Source organism: Synchiropus splendidus, chromosome 2 (assembly GCF_027744825.2).
Source record: "Synchiropus splendidus isolate RoL2022-P1 chromosome 2, RoL_Sspl_1.0, whole genome shotgun sequence".
NCBI lineage: Eukaryota > Metazoa > Chordata > Actinopteri > Syngnathiformes > Callionymidae > Synchiropus > Synchiropus splendidus.
Window position 1 is genome coordinate 8,710,862 of NC_071335.1, and position 17,352 is coordinate 8,728,213.

General features: G+C 43.1%; 1 protein-coding gene across 7 annotated transcripts; it reads right to left on the minus strand.

The window, feature by feature from the left end:
• Positions 1-345: 345 nt before the first annotated feature.
• LOC128754711 (high affinity choline transporter 1-like) lies at positions 346-17,037 on the minus strand. 7 transcript variants are annotated; one of them, XM_053857526.1, is made up of 10 exons: positions 16,749-17,037; positions 11,921-11,986; positions 11,167-11,375; positions 10,982-11,095; positions 8,852-9,007; positions 5,757-5,905; positions 3,996-4,139; positions 3,771-3,924; positions 3,451-3,668; positions 346-3,068 (listed from the first exon to the last, which is right to left on the minus strand). In XM_053857526.1, the coding sequence occupies exons 3-10, from the start codon at positions 11,348-11,350 to the stop codon at positions 2,532-2,534; spliced, it is 1,656 nt and encodes a 551-aa protein (XP_053713501.1). In that variant the 5' UTR covers positions 11,351-11,375; positions 11,921-11,986; positions 16,749-17,037; the 3' UTR covers positions 346-2,531. The 7 variants fall into 7 exon arrangements, with proteins under 7 accessions (XP_053713501.1, XP_053713500.1, XP_053713498.1 ...); XM_053857525.1 differs by having other exon boundaries at positions 11,167-11,378; XM_053857523.1 differs by lacking the exon at positions 11,921-11,986.
• Between the last annotated feature and the right edge of the window lie 315 nt (positions 17,038-17,352).

Consider the following 17,352-nt stretch of genomic DNA (forward strand, 5'->3'; position numbering starts at 1 on the left):
CTAAACGTATGGCATGTGTTTCACCTGTTATTCATTGTCCTTACATATTTGTAGGATGTGGCTCTTTTCAGCAACAAAGTAAAACAATGTGGCTCTTAGCCTCTGACTGGTTGGCCACTCCTGAAGAGGATTAAATTGCACTAACATATCAGTTTACCAGAAGCAGACAGCGGCAACGACGCGGTCAGATGTTGATGGTTTTTCAGGTGTGGTGCAGCCATTGTGAGTTTTTGGTCAGGCTTCTGCCTGCGCAGAAGGTTACAAGCTCGGGTGAGACTGAAAATCACCTTGAAAATGTCTCAGTATACACACAAACGGCAATCAATCATTTGGTTTCAGCTTTTATTTTGACAGAAACTCACCCCATGGGGATTTACATTTCAATTGATTACAAAGTAGAACCTTGCCAAGTAGCAAGAAAGAACAGCCTTCACGAAAGTTCAGTATACAAACAACACAGTTTATGACAATCATGCATAATAGTATAAAACCAAATAATATTCGGATGATATACAATAAAATAACTCGCCACCTATTCATAATCTAAAACTAGAAACCCTGCTGAACGTTCTTGAAGGAAACTGCTGGAGGACACCCCAAAAGACTCCAGAGTCAAGGCATCGATGAGAACCACGAACAAGTTTTTGGATGTTTCCACTGACTTGATGTCAATGTTAGAGAGTTTAGTCTGTGTCACTTTGCTTGTGTTCGTCATGTCGCTCCAGTCACATATGAGGGATGCACATCTGGTCAGGGTGAGTGAGTTTAATCAAAACATCAGGGAGTTTCATTGCTCTGAACCTTTTTTTTTAACTGGTAAATGCTATTCTTCAACGAGTATAGCAATCATCATAGAAAAAACGTAGTCAGAAATCATAATTAAGCTGCACAGTACAAGAGTATATTTTGGCTTGCAACCACAATCATACAGTAATAAAAAAAGCTTCTTGTTTAGAGACAGTTTTTGTTCTGTGATGAGTCTTTGGGAATCGACAGATTCTGACATTCATATCAAAAATAGTTTAGGATGGAAACGACAAGAGCATACGCAGAGCCAGGGTCAACACTCCATGAGGTATTTCAACAGTGGCTTGAGTATACTGGGTCCAGCAAGGAGTGAAACTAGTTTCCAGTGATATATATATAAATAGCTATATAGTGACAGAAAGACAGAAGAAGGGTGCGGGACGTCGCTCAATTTGTCTGCACTACAAACTGCTTTTTAGCTCATTGTAATGACTCAACAAAAAGTCATCAAACCTTGTTCTGTATAATTCTTCTCTGCAGAATTGGAAAAAAATTGCTCTTTGTAATGCTTTCACTGCTTACTTTTTAGCTGCAAACCAAAGAGGAATGCACTCCGCTGTAAACCGCAGCTGTGCATACAGTAAAACAAAACAATACAAAACATCCAGAACACTGAAGCTTCAATCCTGGATAGCAAATTGGGAGGATGGGAGGTATGAACGAGCTGTGATCTGGTGAGACATGCTGGAAGATTACCTAGACTTCATGACTCCCTGCTTGTGGAACAGACGCATTTCACATGCTGGAGGTCAGTGTGTTTTTATAAGGCCAGAAATAGTGTCAAGGTCCTTCACCTGTCATTGTCACCAACATTGCACGGCAGCCTCTCCCATCTGTCACGAGAGACATTTCACTTGTACCTTTTACAATTTTGTCAGTGGTAGAGAACAACTGTGCTATTCAAAATGATGTGAATCTGAAAAAAAAAGATGAGATTGCACTCATAACTGAAACCATGCATGGCTTGCAAGCTGATTCTGGGGTAGAACAGTCAAAAAAAAAAAAGACCTGAGGCAGCTGATTATACTGAAGTGTCAAAAGAACCAAGTGTTGAGGCTAGGACGAGCTGCACCAGCATGAATTATGTGGTTGTTAACTCGAAGAAGCAGAGCGGGACCAAAACTAGAGTGGCTGGCGACGTGGCTGCCAGGCATTAGGAGTGACAAGTCACATGGTCTTTTGTCCAGACCCAAGGAAAGACTGGACATGTGCTGCAATTTAAAACTGTAAACCTTTGCATGCTAGAATTGACATGCTACCTTTGTTGTGCAGATCTGGTCAGAATATTTTAAAATTGTTCAAAAGCCTAATAAAATAGATATTTTATCCAATTTGTACAAATATACACACTTATATCCATGTGATCCAAATAAAATGTTGGCTGGGGCTAATCAAATGGCTGGTGTTTCTTACTGTCTGCGTTCATTTGACTCACTGTGTGTACACAGTGCGTCTTAGCTCAACTCAGAATGTGTGGAAAAAGACTTGCTAATTTGTAGGTGTGGCCTTTTTAATGTAACAGAAAGTGAAAACAAAACAAAAAACAAACAACAGCAATCTCAGATTCTGTTCTGTTGGTATCAACATGTCATGGCCACAAAATCACGGTGATTCTGAACTGAAACGTTCAGCCTTTACTAACCCCCCGACCCATTGGACTGCTTTGACATGAACGCACCCCACCTCCAGCCTCAGCCTCTATTCCCACCTCCAAATGAAGCAGCTCAGCAGCTGGTAGTGTCCAGCAGCTGCTTGGACCCATCTTCAGGCTCAACGTTAGTCTTCTTCGACTCTGGGGCGATATTAGGGGGTTTCTGTTTGCGCTTGACCTGGAAAACATCCCATTTCTCAGACAGCAGGCCCTTGTTGAAAATGATGGATGCCAACCACGAGAAAAGCAGGATGGACAGCAGAGAGATGACCATGATAGCAGTGCGGAAGGGGAAGAACTGGGTGAGCTTCCCTTCCTTGTCCAGTCGACATCCAGGGAAGCGTATGGCGGGCGGCAGGCCGATGAGGGGCTCGCCGCTCAGCACTCTCAAGACAATTCCCATGATGTAGCCCACTGTGGCACCGTAGCCGTTGGACACCTTGAAGAAGAGGATGCACACCAACTGAGGGAACATGATGGTGTAGGACATGTCCACACCGACGATCCAGAAGACCAGCACGCTGTTGTCCAGGAAGGTGAGGGCAGTACCAGCCAGGCCCACAACCACCACAGAGATACGAATCACCCACTGCATCTCACGGTCTGAAGCCTGGATGTGAACGAAAGCATGATGAGTCAGTCAGCATGTGAGGAGGTTTGAGTTGCTGCAGATGGTCATATCACTCATGTGTATTTGAAGACATGAGCTCGATGTGACACTGACAATATACACAGGATGAAATTTAAATGACATACAAAAAAGGTTCACGAACTTGTAAAGGTCATGTAACTACTTCCTAATGCCAAAAAGATTCTGCTCATGGATCTTGAGAACTGCAGAGAACTGAAATTATGAAAACAAAATGATTCTTCTTTCAGTACTAATATACCAACAAGCATCAGCATGGGCCGAATTACTGTGTTGATGCTTCACACTTGTTTGAGGACAAGAAAAAACATACCGTCAAAATAAAACATGGTCACACTCTCACCTGCTTCCTGATTATGTTCTTGTAGATGTTGGAGGAGAACAGGGAAGCGGATGACAGGAGAGCAGAGTCCATGGAGGACATGACTGCAGCAGCCACAGCTCCGATTCCAATGACCGAAACATACATTGGAGTCAAGAACTGCAGGGCAATGGGTAGGATGGAGCCGGCCTCTCCACGCTCATAAGGTGTCGGCAGTCCGTAGGTTGTAGCGTTCCAGTCTAGGATTGAGACGGCAGGGAGACATGGTTAGAATAATCTTGTCTGGGACTTTGGCCAAGTGATCTTTGCATGTCAATGATGCGGAACAGAGAAGAAGATACCTGTGGAAGCAGCGACAGCTCCAATCAGCACAGAGGGGATGCCGAGGACCAGGCAGAAGGCTGAAGATGCAAAGCATGTCACTTGAGCTTGGCTGTAAGATGAAGCAGACAGGATCCTTTGGTAGAAAGCCTGGTAGGCCAAACCACCAAGAGCCTGTGGCAAACACAAGAGGGTCAGTTCTGTTTGCATGTGTTAGTATCAGGCAATGCGTTTGCTGAACTTACCAACAACATAAAGTCGTCAAACCACTTGCCAGCCTCGTCGAGCTCCACCGTGCCCACCCAGGGAGCCTGAAAGGTCTGGTTGTAGGCGGTCAGCGAGATGTCCAGGGAGTAAGGGTTGGTCATCATGAAAGGAACACACACCCACTGTACACAAAAACACAAAGGTCAGCTAATCCACTTAGAGCCACAGCAGGGATGTCTCAGCCTGCCACTAGACATTAGCCGTCACAACCGTACGCCACAGCAATTAATAATATAGCACCGCTGATACCAGACCAACTTCTGAACAGCTGCTGTTGATGCCATAGATGTTTCAGATAGAGTCTGGAAGGAATTTCCTCAACAATGACAATGGCAACAACATTTTAACAAGGATCTTCCGTTATTTTGTTGACACTTGATGTGCTTTCCTTCAGAAAGCCAACCATGACATGACATTCAGTCTAAAATAACTGGGTCATGACTATTCGGTTTAAGTTTTCAGAGTCTTGGTTGAGGTTAGCCATGTGTTTTGGATGGTTAGGTCTAGAGACTGAGAGGGGAGAGCATTATGGTAATGTCCACACAAGGATAGAAATACAAACACGTGTGCTTACGTGTGTGTGTATGTGTGTGTTCTTGTACTTCCATCTTTGTGATAACTAGTTATTAATCAATGGAGTGACTACATTTTGGCCTCCTTTGTTAAGCCTCATTTTGAGGGTGAAAACTCCAAACTACCAAGGTTATTATAACTGGGTTTTAGTTAAGTAAAGGTAAGGGCCATTTGTTTGAAATTGTTGAATGGCTGAAGAGGAGTTTGACAGAGCCAACCTACAAGATTCAAGCCAGTAAATGGTATGTAACTCATGATAAAATGATCTCCATTTGGATGATTTCACAGCCTGTTTAAATGCAAGTCATATTACACAAAGTGTCTCAGTAAGTTTGGGGATACAGTGGTACCTCGGTTTTCGAACAGTTCGAACAAAAATTTCGAGATTTTTTTGCTTCTGATTTCGAACGAAAATCCAGAACTTGAACGCCCCCGAAAAAAGCCGGAAAAAACATACGTAACAACAAACGTAAGTGGACCGATCAGCTGACCCACGACGCGCTTTGTTATTGTGTATAACGCAGCCTCTGTATGCAGACGTGTCCCGTTAGCTACATTTACTGGCTGTTTTTTCTTCATATTGAGGTGTAAAACCTTTCCTGTCTCCGCACTGGACTGTGGTAGAGTGTCACAGGGGAGGTGCTCGCTCTCGACACCTCCGAGGCTGGAGCTCACACTCCAGGGTTTGATGTCCTGTTGTCGGCTGGAGCTGGGACAGGGATGAGGTGAGTCTGGGACAGTTACTTGGTTTATGACTTTGTCACAGCCAAACTGCACAGAAGCACCAGAGCCTATTTTAAGGCTTGGAACTCATTGTTTCTTTTTCCATTAATTGTAATGGGAAAAGTCACTTCAGATTTCGAACAAATCGCTTCTCGAACCGCCTTCTGGAACAGATTGTGGTCGAGAACTGAGCTAGCACTGTATTTCTGGAAGACAAATGTCTACATGCACATCAAACTAAGAGAGAAGATGTATGTATCTGATTCATTATAATTGAGAGCTCGCTGTATAACCAGGACCGTGTTGTGTTAAAGAAAGTTTTACGAGAGGACAGATGACATTTGCACCCGCAAAACCTCTTTTGTCAAAACAGGTCAACAACTTATGGCAGAACAGTTTTGCTATCTGCTTGCTTCAGCAAACAACCAGTAAAGCCAACATACCAGGCTGATGAAGATGAGGATGAGCTGGATGACGTCTGTGTAGGCCACAGAGTAAAGGCCCCCCAGCAGAGTATAGATTATAGCCACCACTGAGGAGATGATGATGGAGTAGACGTACGACAAATCAAGGATGACACGCATGGTTCCACCTGGAAGAACAGCACAGTGGGATGAGCACAGAGCACTGGTGGAGCTGAAAACACACTCTGACATCACGAAACATGCAGCTGCTCATGAGTTAAAGAGTTTATTAGATTGTCAGTCTCATGTTTGCTTTAAATCTCACACAGTACCTCTCCCTCTCGCTGCCACGATCACACACGCAGACACACACACACACGCACACGCACCTCCACACACGCGCATGTATGTACATCGACATGCATTCACTCATTCAGCACTTATACTTTGAATGTAAGGCTGTTATTAACACTGCTGAAACTTCCCAAAAAACAAAGACCTATTTGTAATTGTCAATATTGAAGTTAATTGTTGGTCGCTCTGATTTAAACATTTAGCAAAGCATCCAAAAGCATGAAAATATGTCAAACTGAAATAATAATCATAAATTAAAGGAAGAAAAGAACAGGTACACAGAACAGAAGCAGCCTATTGATTGTGAGACTCAAAAAATAAAATAAAATAAAAAGATTTTCACCCAGACAGGTGACATATCACCCAAACATTCAGCCTTTCAAATGAACACATACAAGAAGAGCTGTTTAACTTATGAAACGGAAGATACAAATAAGTACATGTAGACGTGAATTAAAAAGAAAACATCTTGTTACTCAAACAAGGCAAGCAAAACATCACTACCTTCACAGTTTCTTCCACATTGCCAGGATCCCCCCAGCCGCGGCCTGCAGCCACACCAAAACAATGCCCTTAAACAGAGAAGTGTCAGATCTGCATCGGTCGCTACCCACCCACCACCATCCTGACCTGCCACCCCTGACCTCACACCACTTCTCTCCTCCAACCTGATGTTTGCTTGCAGCACTGTGGGGTCACTTTCGAAAAGACCCATATGATGCAATGTTGGCCAGAGTCATGCTGCCCCAACACATGATAGCCTTGGCTGCTGTTGTAGGCTGTCTGTTCACACTTGGCTCTAAAATGCATTGTGCTGGAGAGGCTTTAAATACAGGCGCGAATGGTACCGAATACCAACCAAGCACATTCACAAGTGCTGATGCATAGGTGTACCAATTTACTGAAATATATCTTTTCATTCCATTCATTTGACTCAAGAGGTCCACCACTCTTCCTTCCGAATTGTATTTGTGAGGGGTTATGCATTTTGTTGCCAGGTGTGAACTAGATTTAATGAACTGAATCTAAGTATTATTGTCTAATCTTTGCCAAGATGTTGGTTACAGATTTGTCTCCATGTCCCTCCCGAGTGCTGAGCCGAGCTGTGCTGCCCGCCACCGGGCTATATTTAGCAGGATGAGAGGTGGGATGAGATTCGGGGGCCTCTGGGTTTTTTAATGGTTTAAATACCCTCTGTGTTGTTTTTAGAACTGCATCTCACTTCAAAACATGTGTGACACACATACAGATCCGCACATTTGCACACACAACAGCCAGACTGAGTTGATAGTACAAGGCTAACGGTATAGAAAGATCCCTGGAAAAGTGATATCCCGCTTCTTGGCTGAAGATGACAACACGCACACACGGCAGGCTTAGTTTATACTACACACACTTAACAGTATCCCAGCAACATCACCACAGTGGGTGAAGTGTTGATTGCTGCCACACCAACCAAGTTTTTCAAAATTCCTCAGAGAAGGGAAAAAGTCTGATTCCAGGGTAGGTGAATGGGTCTGGACAAAAATCTGTGCACACATTCCTGCTTAGGAAAGCCCTTGTGTGGACCTGCAGCACAGCTCGCAGCGCTACCGCGGTGAAAAGAAGATGTGGTATATTTCAAAGTTGTCTCGAGGCTATGTTGACACTACAAGGCTCAAGAGCTTTGCAGACAGAACCTCTGGAGGGTGTTTCTTGAAGACAAAATAATCTGATCTCAAAAACTCCTCATCACAGTCATTTGCTCAGCAGTGTTGTAGATGACCCCAGGTTAAACAAAAATCTGAAATGATGATGCAAGCTATTGATATTGAGATTTAAAAATATAAAGTGAGAGTTACAAAGTCTGTGTGTGTTGAGCAAGGAGAAGTGGAAGAACAATAGCCAACAGTGAAGGCACTTACTCAGGGAGTGCGAGGCATATAAATAAATCAACATTGTGACTTGTAATGCAAATGTAACCTTAGTCATGTTTGGTTGGAGGCCTAATTTTCCACACACAGGACATTCTGAGCAGGTGACACTGAATCTGGACAAGGTGAAAACAAAACGCCTCTGAAGACTCTTTTGAATAATTGATCACCTTTCACAATCAACAGGCTGCTAAATGTTTGACCCCTTTTTAGAAACACTGGAAAAGAAAACGGGATTAAAAACACGCAAGGAATCATTTCTCACACACAGACACTCTCGCGCTGCAGAGCGTATCCACTCACTTTCAAACTAGCGCGCGCACACACACATCCTTAATACACCATTGACAGCAGTAATAACAGCATATGTATATCATCGTCTTTAATAGCAGTCATTATTCAGAGTCGTTATGATTCACAGCAGCAGTTAGTGATTTAGTGATGAACCCTTTAATTGAACAAAGTGTGAGTAACAAATATTTTGTGGTTCCTCTCCAGACTTTCTTGGCGACTGAAGAGTTTCTGTGTCTGGCAAATGTCCTGCAGAGCTGCGTGTTGGGAGACATGAACACTAACAACCATCGTCTGATTCATGAGGATCATAACAGGACCAGTCTGCTCCAGCGCATGAACGTCCTGTCCATGCGTGAGCTGGTTTATTACATCAGGTCTTCAGGCAAGACCATTTCCACTAAAGATAGTTATTAATATTTGACATTGACACCAATCATCAACAGCCACCTGTTTTCTTGAACTTGCCCGTGTGTTCGTGTTACCTACATATGAGGGTGCCAGCATGGTTGCATAACTGTGTGTGTGTGTGGACACAATGTAGTGCCAAGGGTGTCGCAGTCTTCAGTTACTCACCCAGGCTGACGAGCGTGCGTGCCACCCATAGCACATCGGCAACCAGAGCAGGAAAGATCAGTGCGCTGCTTAGGAAGTTCCCATACTTCTGTTGGAACGGGTCCATCATTGTCACATACTTGTTTTCTCTCATGGGCTTCGCAAAGAAAAAGCCACCTGGACCAAAAAGGAAAAAAAAAAAAAAACGATACGGTCATGCCTGCTCTATAAACTTCAGAGAGAGCGAAAGGAAGACGGGGAAGAGGCGCGAACAGATGGTATAGGAACAATAGGAAAAACAAGTGTTCCCTTCAGATAATTCAGACGCCTTCAGATGAACTCTGGGGGCCACTCACTTGACAATAGTTCCCAACACAACAGAAATGCTAGATTTCCTGGCACGCCAAAATGCACCGTGACACTGATTTCACCTGCTGTTAATTCTGCTTGAAAAACTTGGGAGAATTCAGGTCTCATTAGGTCAAGCCTCTGAGTAAACCCATCTCTTTGCACCTGTTGCTTCCTGTTACTGCCCTGAACTGATTTCTCATGAGCCTATTTTTAAAATGAGCGACACTTTTATTGGTGCCCGGTGTCCATTGGGGGTGGAGGATATCAGAGTGGTGTTGGTAGTCAACAACACACCCTACTGAAGTCAACTCATTTTGAGGCTGTGTTTTAATTTAAGTGAAAGGACTAAATGATTAGCATTGAGGATCAACAACAAGGGCCAATAGAAATGAATCAACTGATGTTCTTCCAGAGCAGTCTTGGATGAGACAGTAAGCTGGTCTTAACCTTTTACAGACAAACAAACAGAAGATGCGAATGGTTCACAATTTTCAATATTTTCAATGTCACAATAAAAGCAGAGTCGAATGTCAAAAAGGTTAAGGTTAAGAGATCGCGCAAACTTCGTGACCACGATCATGCAGCGAGAATGTCAGCGTTGCTGGAAACACTTGTCAGGAATACGTGACTGACAGAGGGAAGATTAGATTGTGTCACAAATGTTACAATTGCTTGTTTACTTGCAGAGACCCATCATGAGATTGTTATGTGGAAAATTGAGTGAAGGAAACTTGTTGAATCCATTTATGCTGCTGCAGGGCCTTTTCATCATGATGGAGCAAATTTAATATAAAATGAAAGATTAAATCATCCACAGCAAACTAGTTCTCACGCTGGACTGTTGAATATTTAGTCATGGTCTCATATTTCAAAACGGGGGTTGCGAACATTTTTTTCCTATCCCGCCACCTCTTATCTAAAGCGTGTTATCTTCTTGGTCACTGGGCTTCCTGAGCAGAGCTTCCGCTATTGTAGGTTCAATGAAGCAGAATGAACCGAGCCCGAGTGGCACTTCACTGATGCATCTGCAGCAGAGTCAAACCACTACCTCTGAAACCTTGAAACAACGAGCAAACATCTGCTCTGATCATTTTTTGGGGATGATTTCAAAAGACTACTAAAAACAAACCCCCCTTAAGGTGCAACAATGGGGTTCTAACCTCTCTGTGCTTGGTGATGGTGAAAGTTAATGGAGATGATGACCATCAACATGTTTGGTTTTTAATATGAGTCAGTAAAGTTGGACTGTTGATCTCTTGATCTTATTGACGGAAGGAAAGAAAAACCAAAAATAACTTGTCACTAAAAATAAAACCCTTGGGGGAGGGGGCAGTCTTCAGGTCAATTGAGTTTGAGACCCCCACTTAAATGGGTTTGTGGGCAACACATCTTGACAACAGTTCTCACCTTTCATCTGGTCAAGTCCTTCCAGGAAACCACTCCCTCAAAAATACAGACGGAAAACAAGTAAAAATAGCTAAATACATAAATAAACTAATGATTCACAGGAGGGGAACATCGTGATGTTAAGTGACCGAGTGGGACACAGCTAAGATTCTCTCAATTTGCCCTGTCGATGATAGAGTCAGGGAGCACAGACCTCTGCCAAGAAGTTTATTTCATAACCATTGACATTGCCCTCGCAAACGACTAAAGTTCAGTCAATCTGCTCCCTGACACGTGATCGACATTAGCTGAAAATTGAATTGAAACCCAACTTTAACTTTTTGAATTATTTTGCTGACACTGACAATCACATCCCTTCTTGGTCAGTCGCTGCGCAGACTGACCATCACTTACCTAAGAAGAAGGTGACCACATATGGGACCGGCATGAGAGCCCACACAGCTCCTAATGTTGGGTTGTATGTGGCTTCAGCTATTCCCAGGATGAAGCCTCCGCCCACCCAGGTCGCTGCAGAGAGACACAAAGAGCATGTTTTAGGAGATGAGTGAAAATGAGCATGACTTGTGCCTCTGTCTCACCTGTGAGAGTGAAGATACCCACTAGCAGGGTAATTTTCCGTCCTGCCAGGAGTGTTATCTCAATGCCATCACCAGTCCATTTCCTCTCCTCCTTCCTGGAGCGCATGGACGCCCAGATGCCCGTCCCCAGAATCAGCAGGTAGAACACTGCCATCACCACCAGGCCGGGAACATTCAGAGCCATGGTTAACTACTGGTGTTTGAGAATCCTGCTGGACAGAGAGCAAAGATACAGGTATGACTTGGTGATCAAACATATGACAAGTATGTGTGTTGGTTGAACATGATCTCATTTAAAGTTGCAGTCCACAGAGTCTCAGTAATTCTGTCAAAAAGACAAATGGAAATGCGTCTGCAAACACACCTTGACATAAAACGCTGCAACGTTAAGTGCAGTTCTGACCTTGTCTGCATGGTAAATATGTACACAGGAGTGGAGGGCAGGGTAATGAGGAAGTTTACACAAAACTGACTAGAAAAACATGGCTCGTTCATTGTGAGGTAAACAAACTATAAAGCATGAATGATAAGATAAAATGGAAAGGAAATCAGGAAGAGTGTTTTCAAATCAGGGTGAGTGACATGAGGCAAACCCCCAAAGCTCCCTACAGACAGACAAGAAGAAAAAAGGGAGTGGGACAGGTTGCACAGCAGACTCTCAGGCATCATGGTTCTACTTGCTTTGCTTAAGCAAGGGGCGGATGAATAAAGGATGAATATACAAGAGTGTGTGAAGAGTCGAAAGGGGTCTCACCATATGTTCGGCAGTACTGACAAGATGGTGGACAGATGTTGTCCCCCTCCTCAGTGGTCGGACGGCCTAAGTTTCGGCCCCAGACATCAGAAAGTCAAGACAATTCAGAGCCAGATGAGCATGTGCATGTGTGTGTGTGGTACTTTTGAACTGACAAACTCATCACAATCAATGTTTCACTGTCAATTCAAAAACCTGGATGTAAATAACGCAATGTATCTGCTTTGTGCCAAAATCTTACACCAACAGTCATGATCTGATAAAAGAGCAGGACATGGAGCCTGGACACAGCAAATCCAAACAAAAGAGAAAGAGAAGTTCATTTGAGGAAGGTGAGAGAAAACATGAAGCAGAGGTGATGTATGCATTTTTATGAGTAGGCGAGGAAGGAATGGACGAAGGACCCCGATGGGAAAACCTGCGCCAAAGTCAACAAAAGTTCCCGCACGCAGTCCTCATGGTTTCATGTGATGCTTGTGTCTTCGCAGCTTACACAATATCATAAAAAGATGTAGGTCAGGCAGACATTTGAGGAACAGTTTAACAATTTTTCAGTCATGTGAAGGTCTACAAAAATAAACTCTCTCTCAGCAGCTGAACTCGAAGCTTTTACAGGCAAACAGGAAATGAGCACACTGCGCAGGATGCTACAGAATAACACCAGTCTGTCGAAATTGCAGTTCCAGTGGGACAAAAAAACTTTCTCATCGCAAACCAACATGCGGTGGGAGAGGGTGGAAGCAACCAGCAATAGACAAGGCACAAACAGGGACCACATAAGAAAGGTTTATTGGGGCTTATATAATGCAGGCGAGCCACTTCGTACAAGAAAAGAGACAGCTCCAGACAACATGTCCCCTTTAAGAATCTTTCACTTTTAGTTTCAGTTTTTGTTTTGAACAGGGACCAGACAAATACAACCGGAGACAACAGGTGTCTCCTTCACTGTCCATACCCATCTGTAATCACCAAGACCTGCTCATGAAGGAAAACCATAAGAATAAATAAGCCTCTCTTACTTCATCTGCTCATCTGACATTCCTTGTCCTCTCATGCTACATTTTAAGAACCCAAACGTTACTGTGAAGAGTCAGGAAGCATGCCAAGTTAATGTGCACTAACCCAGTGCGTACTGTGGCTCGACTCTTCTCCAACCTGCCAAAGCTCATTCAAGAACATAAAGAGTAAAATAAGAACCATCTGGCCTTCCTTTAGAAGCTCTGGTTAGAGTGCAGCTTGCGCTGTGAAAGCCCAGCCCAGTGACAGTATCCAAATTTAAGGAGCATATAAAAGTCCCTTAAAAATATTCTCACTTACACTGAGGTGAACTTGACAAAACTGACAAGCCTTTGCTCAAGTTATGCTAGAATTAAAGACAGAAACCACTTTGAGCTGAATCACTCAAATCAGGTTACAGAAGCCACAGTAGGTCGAACCTCATAACTACTGTTGCGAAACAGAACTAAGTAGGTCCGTTTTTTTCTTTCTGCCGCGAGAGATTGTGGCACAGATGGTGAAAAAAGACTAGCTGGTTCAAAACCTCCATGGCTGCTTCAGCATGCAGACTGAACCAACACCTTCTTCTGGTGAGTCTGCAAACAGTTCAAAAATAGTAAGGAACCTACATTTAAGCCAAAATAAACAATGTCATTTTCCCCCCATTCCCATTGCAGAAGACCTACAAGGATTTGACCAGCCAATCAGCACAGCCCTTCCTACTACACCCCTCGCAACAGGCTTTCGCCAATAATAACTGAATTCTTTGTTATAAACAGCGACCACATGAGTGCATTTAGTGGCGTAAAACAAACTTTACAGAGGCATCAAACCTTCTATGGGCTCACATTCACTGAAACTAGCTAAGAAGCCTGCATATACACGACATACACAAGTGCTGAAGCAACAGCTTCAACGCCCTCCATTAAGATGAATTAATAATACATTAATATTTGTGGAAGGTTTTGATCCAAGTTATGTTATATTTAAGTTGTATTTAATTTGCGTCACATTTAAGCTCCAAAACTATATTTACACATTAGGGGTGTAAAAAAAAATCTTCTGGCTCGCAGTTTTGTGAAATTAAAAAATGACAACCTAAAATTTGAAGACAAATGTCTTCCTCTATTTTTATTTAACACTCGATGGTTTCTTTCAACAGACTTACAGACCCAGACCCAGGAGGGTCTGTAACGGTATGGATACATTAGTTTCTTGGCTACTCAAATTTTCTTGCGGCGTTTTCTGTCAAGGACTGATGCGCTCATTTTCAAATGCGCAGTCAAAAAATGGAGTAACCTATCTATTGCAACTCACCGTTGATGTTGGGTTTACAATATTTACACAAATAATGTAGTAAAATATTTAGAAGTTTAAAAGTGCAAATGAACACATTTACGCTGTTAGACACTACTGATATTGCCAAAGCTGACATCGTATATCATAGATCTTTTTCAATTTTAGATGGCCTTTATTATAATGTCCACAGTAGGTAAAGTCAACGTGTCACAGCAGCTACTGACAACAAAGACACTGACACATACCAAAGACATTAATGATACACAACAAACATCAAAGACATCCATGAATGAAAGTGAAGTCATAAGCTATGAAACACACACAAGACATAAATAAATAAATACCCATAATTTCAAGGTACTATCAGTCAGTTTAGAGATATTTTACTGCATAGTGTCGATTTTGATTTGTTCTGTGCTTCAAAGTTAATGTTGGCAAAATTACATTTTATTGTTTCAGTATCATTTTGTTTCTCTCTGCTGGCTAGTCATACCAACTGCACTTTCATGGACTTAGATTTTACATGGACCCCAAATTGATGTATATTAGATGCCCATTTAGCCAATTTTGCCATCTTGGTTTGGTTATTTTTCATTTTGTGAGTATTTTCTATCGTTTTGTGAGATTGCTGTTTGTCACACCCCAATGACATATATTTGTACATTATTCAGTTGTGCTTTGAATATTCACATACATGGGCCAGACAGTACGTCTGTACTGAGTAACTGAGTTTCATTCAGAGCAGTTCCACGATGACGCAAGGGGCACCTAAAAAGTATGAATGAACTCCATTTTCTCAAACTCCTGAGGTCTCTCACCTTTTTAAATGGTGGCAGGCAGCTAGGGCGAGCTCACGTGCAGCGTTCCATGTGAGGTGACAGGACAGAAGCAGCTTATTCTCATAAAAGGTTTTACTCTGAGACACATTCCCTGAATCGTTCCCAAATGCAGTGTTGAAATGCGCAGAAATTCATCTACAGCAAGGCTCCTTAACGTACAAAACATATGTTCAACTTAAAATTGAAACAAAAAGTTTTGCTCAAGGGTAAAAGTTGTGTCACTCAACTGAGAGACCATTCCTTAAAAGGTATTTTCACCTCACAGGATTTTGACTGGTCTCACTTAGGACACTGTCTGGAGCCCCCAGCACACAAACTAGTGATACAATTGCTTTCTCTTCCAAACTGTTCACCAATCAATTCCCCAGCACTGTCAGGGCCTGTCTTCCTGTGACACCTTTCAATTGTGTTACTAAGCAACACCGCATGAGTTTGAAATCTAAAATTGGTCAAAGCACAAAGTTTTCACAGGGAACAAAAAAGAAACCCTATATATCCAAACCATTTTAAAAAGGGTTAAAATACTGCCAACACTGGAGCGTTGAACAGGAAGCACAGAGTAAGCGCTGGAGATTCAGGAACTAGATTGCCCACTCACTTCAAGCTGGTCTTCACTCATCTCACTCACTCGAAGCACGTTAATATAAAGAACCTGAAGTGAGCGACAGATTCGACCTCTGGTGATGGTGGGGGAGGACTGTGTGTGCTCACGGACTTTCCGTGTGAGCAAACGGCTGTGCCACAATTGTTGACATGTAAACACACTGACATCTCATCTCAAGGTATCCAAGGCCGCTGTCTCATTTAATGCAAAAAAACAAAACAAAAAAAAGCGAGCAGCTGATTGTAACATGACTAATGGTTAGGGAGCTCGTCTTCACCCAGGTGCTGAAGTGCATTCTGGCACTAACTCTGCAGCTACTACTCTCCCCACCTCCTCCCCATTTCCCTGCCTCTCAGTACTTTTCCGTTCAGCGAGGCACTTCTGCCACCCAAGAGTTTGCTGCCTGCCTCCTCTCCATCTTCCCCCTGTTATAATCTGAACGGACATTATCTTCTAGTTAGACTTGGAACTCGCAACCTAACTTCAACTTTTAACAATCTCTTTTCAACATGAATCAGATCATTGTGAAAAAGGTGACCGATGGGAGGATGAAATGCGACCCCACATACTCTCAAACACATTACTGCTTGCTATATTTCGGGCTCGTGTTAAACGATTAAAGGTTGCAGCTCAACAGTTTCAGCTGTAAGAATGAACACAGGGCTGAACACAGAGACGGTACACTGTCGTAACTATGGAGAGCAACTGTCAGTGTATCCATCAGTATCCTCTCTAGGTAGGCATTTTAAAAACATATTTGTCATTGCATGCATCTGCAGGGCATGAATTAGAAAGATATTCCTCTTGTCCAAGCATCGCAGCAGCCACTTCTCAGAGCGCAGTGGAAAATTACAGCTCACAAATCCAGTCAAAAGAAAGCGGAAAACAAAGATGCCAATCATAACCACAGTGAACGCAACTGTTGCCAGTTTTCGCAACACAACTGTCACCATTCTATTTGTAGGGTAGGTATGCACTCGGCTTGAGCCTGCCCCCTCTTGACAAAGGGGGTCCCATCCAAACAGAGATTCAAATGTTCAACCATATAATGAAACACTGACAATGTGAGTGGTCAACAATCGATACATACCGAGAGAATAACAGGATGTCAGCTCTTAGTGTTGATTGTAGTGGAAGTAAAGGTGGCTCTCATACAACAGATGATAAATTGGCTCCAGGATCAGAGTAAAGCATGCAAGACCTTTCCACGTGAAGAAGAGCGAGACTGCTGAAAGATGGAGGTCAACACAGAGGCAAATGGTTGATCTTCCTTCTAGACTAACAACAGAAGTTGGTTTTGGTTTCAATAGAAAAAGAAAGACGCTCAAAGTTTTGTGTAGTCTGTGCTAGGAAGAGTTAAATAGATGCTTTACTGAGGGAGGTCGGAACTCTCTAGAATTCTCACGAAGCCTTCCCCTGGTTTTAAAGCACACATGGGAGGGAGGGGTCAGGCCAGGCCCTGAGGAAAGAGAAGCTGCCACTACTGACACACCATTGGTGGCTTCACCATCAAAGCAGTGGGCTGCAGCCAATTATCTTAGTCAGAAGGCAGCTCAGACCCAACCCCTGTGTTAACTCTGGTCCACATGTGTACGTCTGTAGAGCAGACCCGGCACCTCCTGTTGCTCATCTATAAATGACTCCCACTTCTTTGACTTAGTGTTCCGTTCTACTAATTGGTTCCTCTCTTACTG